Below are 4,145 nucleotides of genomic sequence, written 5' to 3'. Positions count from 1 at the left end.
TTACCTTTAAAATGCCATTTTGACACTGATACATGCTGGAATCACTGCAGTCATTCAAATGAAAAAGTTGTATATTACTGACACTGAAAGGTGCTACTATGTTAAGCTAGTATATTGCAGGGTGACAATTGCTCTTTGCCCAGGACTCAGTGCTTTTCCGGGGTGCAGGATCTTCAGTGCTAGAACTGGGACTGTCCCGAGCAAACCGGGTTACTCTAGGAGCATGCCTAGAACAGTCCTATTTTGTAAAGAATAAAAATGAATGTTTAGAAAAGAGTTGAAAGCCTGTTCATCCAAAATATTAACAGTGGTTAACAGTGGGTGGTAGTGGTGGGCTGATGGGAAATTACAATTTGCCTTTACTTCTTTTTATTAAGTAATGTATTTTGGTTTTTGCTTACTTGTATTAGACATTTTCTGTTGAGAAATATCTATTATTGTGTGACTTTTGAAACATGAGACACATGAAAGTTAAGAATCCATTAGCAAGCAGGGCATACCGCAGAGGGAGGTAGAATAAAAGGCAAGAGGCCTGGGGCAAGTTAGAGGCAGTTAGAGAATAAGGTGAGAAGTGAGAAGGGGTGTGGAGGTGGCAGTGGTGGTGAGGAGGGGGAGAAAAGATGGTTCAAGGGGTTAATGACAGAAAAAGACTCAGTAGGACTCTGTGACTAATTAACTGTAGTCATTGAAAAAAAGGCAGGAATTTTGACTACGTGCAAGTTTGAGCGGTACCGTTGACTTGGGTGGATAATTTAGGAGAAATAGAAGTTTTGAGAAGGAGGGATAAAGATGGGAGCTCTAGGGGGCTGGTATTACACTGTTGGCTTGATTTTGGACATATTGATGTGTATTTGGGACACCCAGGAGGAGGTATAGGAGTGGAATTCAACACAGGAGCTCAGGGAACTAACTATTTACAGGTCAGTTTCTTGATTCGAGTTACTGTTACCAGTACCCTCCCTTTGAAAAGTCATTCAGGGCTTCCCTGGTGGTGCAGTGATTAAGAATCCGCCTGCCAATGCAGGGGAGATGGGTTCTAGCCCTGGTCCGGGAAGATCTCACATGCTGTGGAGCAACTAAGCCTGTGTGCCACATCTACTGAGCCCATGTGCCACAACTACTGAAGCCCATGCACCTAGAGCCCATGCTCTGCCACTACAATGAGAAACCCACACATGGCAAAGAGTAGCCCCCACTTGCCACAGCTAGACAAAGCCCGTGTGCAGCTATGAAGAGCCAATGCAGCGAAAAATAAAATAAATAAATAATAAAATAAATCTTAAAAAAAAAAAAAGAAGAAAGAAAAGAAAAGTCATTCAGACCAACAAGGTCATGCTCTACTGGCCCGGGAGTCCCTTCTGACTCATGGCCTGGTTTGAAAGGAGTTAGGTTTTAGGACACACTGCAGTAATACACTGCTATCACTTGTAAGCAGCAAAAGATGAATCATTTGCATTGTATGGAAAACTTCTCTATCTTTCAGCAAAAAAAAAAACAGGCAAACAAAACTTGTGTACCCCCTTATCTTTTTCTCCCCCCTCTAGCATCAGTGTAGTGATTTCATCTCTTATAAATGTATTGAGACTTATTGTATGGTCCAGTATTTGGTGTATCTTGGTGTGCCCTTGAAAATAATGTGTACTCCATTGATGGGTGGAGTGTTGTACAAATGTCAATTAGGTCAAGTGTTGTTCAAGTCTTCTATATCCTTGCTGACTTTCTGTCTACTTGTTCTATCAACTGTGAGGGTGTCGAAATTTCCAACTCATTGTGGACCTGTGTATTTCTCCTTTCAGTTTTTGTTTCATGTATTTTTTTAATTATAAATTTTTTTATTATTTATTTATTGGCTGCATTGGGTCTTCGATGCTGCACACAGGCTTCCTCTTGTTGTGGTGAGCAGGGGCTACTCTTCATTGTGGCACATGGGCTTCTCATTGCAGTGGCTTCTCTTGTTTGTGGAGCACAGGCTCTAGGTGCACAAGCTTCCATAGTTGTGGTACACAGGCTCAGTAGTTGTGGCTCTCGGGCTTAGTTGCTACGAGGCATGTGGGATCTTCCTGGAGCAGGGATTGAATCTATGTCCCCTGCATTGACAGGCAGATTCTTAACCACTGCTCCACCAGGGAAGTCCCAGTTTCATGTATTTTTGAAGCTCTGTTATTAGGTACATATATATTTAGGAGTAATATATCCTCTTGATTAATTCACCCATTTCTCATTCATTAATACCTCTCTTAATCTCTGGTAAAACCTCTTGTTCTGAAGGCCTGCTTTGTTTGAGTTTAGACAATTTACATTTAATGTAATTATTTTATAATTATCTTTTTTTAATAAACATTTATTTTATTGGCTGTATTGGGTCTTCGTTGCTGCACATGGGCTTTCTCTAGTTGCTGCGAGCAGGGGCTACTCTTCATTGTGGTGCACAGGCTCCTCATTGTAGTGGCTTCTCTTGTTGTGGAGCACAGGCCCTAGATGCTTGGGCTTCAATAGTTGCAGCACATGGGCTCAGTAGTTGTGGCTCACAGGCTCTAGAGCACAGACTCAGTAGTTGTGGCACACGGGCTTAGTTGCTCCATGGCATGTGGAATCTTCCCAGGGCAGGGTTTGAACCCATGTCCCCTGCATTGGCAGGCAGATTCTTTACCACTGCACCACCTAGGAAGTCCCATTTAAAGTAATTATTGATATAGTTCTTTTTTTTTGCTTTTACATTTGCATTTATTTTTTGTGGCATTTAGTCCTGGGCCATAAGTTTTTGTTTCTTCAGTTTCTTTTGGGATATCTTTTTCTTCTGTGCAATCTCCTCTTCTGGTTTAGGAATGATCTGTTCTTTCTCAGTAAGGATCATCTCAGTGTGGCAGGGAGAGCTCACGTATGGGTTGATCCGACCATGAGCTCTGTAAGTTCTTTGCCGCATCTTGGGGGCGTTGTTCACCTGGATGTTCTCAACGGCCACAGAATCTACATCTAATCCCTTGAGTTCAGTATTACTCTCTTCATTTTTGAGCATGTGCAGTAAAAATTCAGCACTCTTTTTGGGCCACCGACCCTGGGTCCAGCCCCACTGATCGGCCTGGGCACACCTATCGACTCCACCATTGTAATGAAGGAATGGCACACGTTGCTTCCTTAAAGTGACATCCTTCAGGAGCTTGGTGGTTTTTTGGATCTGCATACCCTTAATGGCCTGGGCAGTTTCACCAGTGCTCTTAAAGTGAACATGAAGATTTGAAGCTCTTGACTTGCATGATTGTGTGGGCTTTTCTGGGTCAAATGAGTAGCAAACCATTCTTAGAGGTCACCTCAGGCCACTTACTGGAAAAGCTAATTATTGATATAGTTGAGTTTAAATCTACTGTCCTGCTATGTGCTTTCTAGTTATCCCATCTCTTCTTTGTTCTTTCATTTCCCCTTACCTGGCTCCTTTTGGATTATATACTTTTTATAATCCCATTTTATTTTAACTCTTTCTTTTCTCTTCTCTTCTTTTTTCTTTTGGCTGCACAGCTTGTGGGATCTCACTTCCCTGACCAGGGATTGAACCTGGGTTGTGGCTGTGAAAGCCCAGAATCCTAACCACTAACTAGCAGGGAAATCTCTATTTTCTTTTTTAGTGGTTGTATCTTTAACTTATCACATAATATTTGCATACTTTACATATTTATTTGTCAAGTTTCAACCAGAGAAACAGAACCACTGGGAGTGATATGTAACAAGGGATATATTATAGGAATTTGACCTTATGCAGTTATATGGAGCTGGCTAAACAGTCTCCAAAAGGCTATTTTCTTTGTGTCTGTTGCTGGTATATTACTGGCAGTGAAGGGAAAGAAGTTGGGAAGGGGAGATGGATTTAAAGTGGGGGAAGAGTGGGGGAGAACAGGAAGCATCCAGTCCCCACATGTCATCTTTCACTCTTTCCAAGATGCCATCTTCAATGATGTGAATGACCTAGAGAAGAAACTGGGAGTTCTCATCATGAAGCTGAAACACACCTGGGTCAGTGATCGGAGATGCTGCAGGATGATCCAGCAGGAGCTGGAGGGGTTGTGGGCTCAGCTGCTGCCTCATGATGACAAGGTGACCCAGCAGTTAAGCGACAGTGTATGCGAGCTGCACCTGGTGTCCCTGCACCAACT

General features: G+C 42.6%; 1 protein-coding gene across 1 annotated transcript; it reads right to left on the bottom strand.

Annotated features, from left to right (window-relative positions):
* Positions 1-2,740: 2,740 nt before the first annotated feature.
* LOC130836606 (60S ribosomal protein L17-like) lies at positions 2,741-3,295 on the bottom strand. The gene has a single exon (XM_057709345.1). It carries the CDS (start codon positions 3,293-3,295, stop codon positions 2,741-2,743), a length of 555 nt encoding a protein of 184 aa, XP_057565328.1.
* Positions 3,296-4,145: the final 850 nt, after the last annotated feature.

This window comes from Hippopotamus amphibius, chromosome 1 (genome assembly GCF_030028045.1).
Source record: "Hippopotamus amphibius kiboko isolate mHipAmp2 chromosome 1, mHipAmp2.hap2, whole genome shotgun sequence".
Lineage (NCBI taxonomy): Eukaryota > Metazoa > Chordata > Mammalia > Artiodactyla > Hippopotamidae > Hippopotamus > Hippopotamus amphibius.
This window is presented reverse-complemented; position numbering and strand designations above follow the sequence as displayed.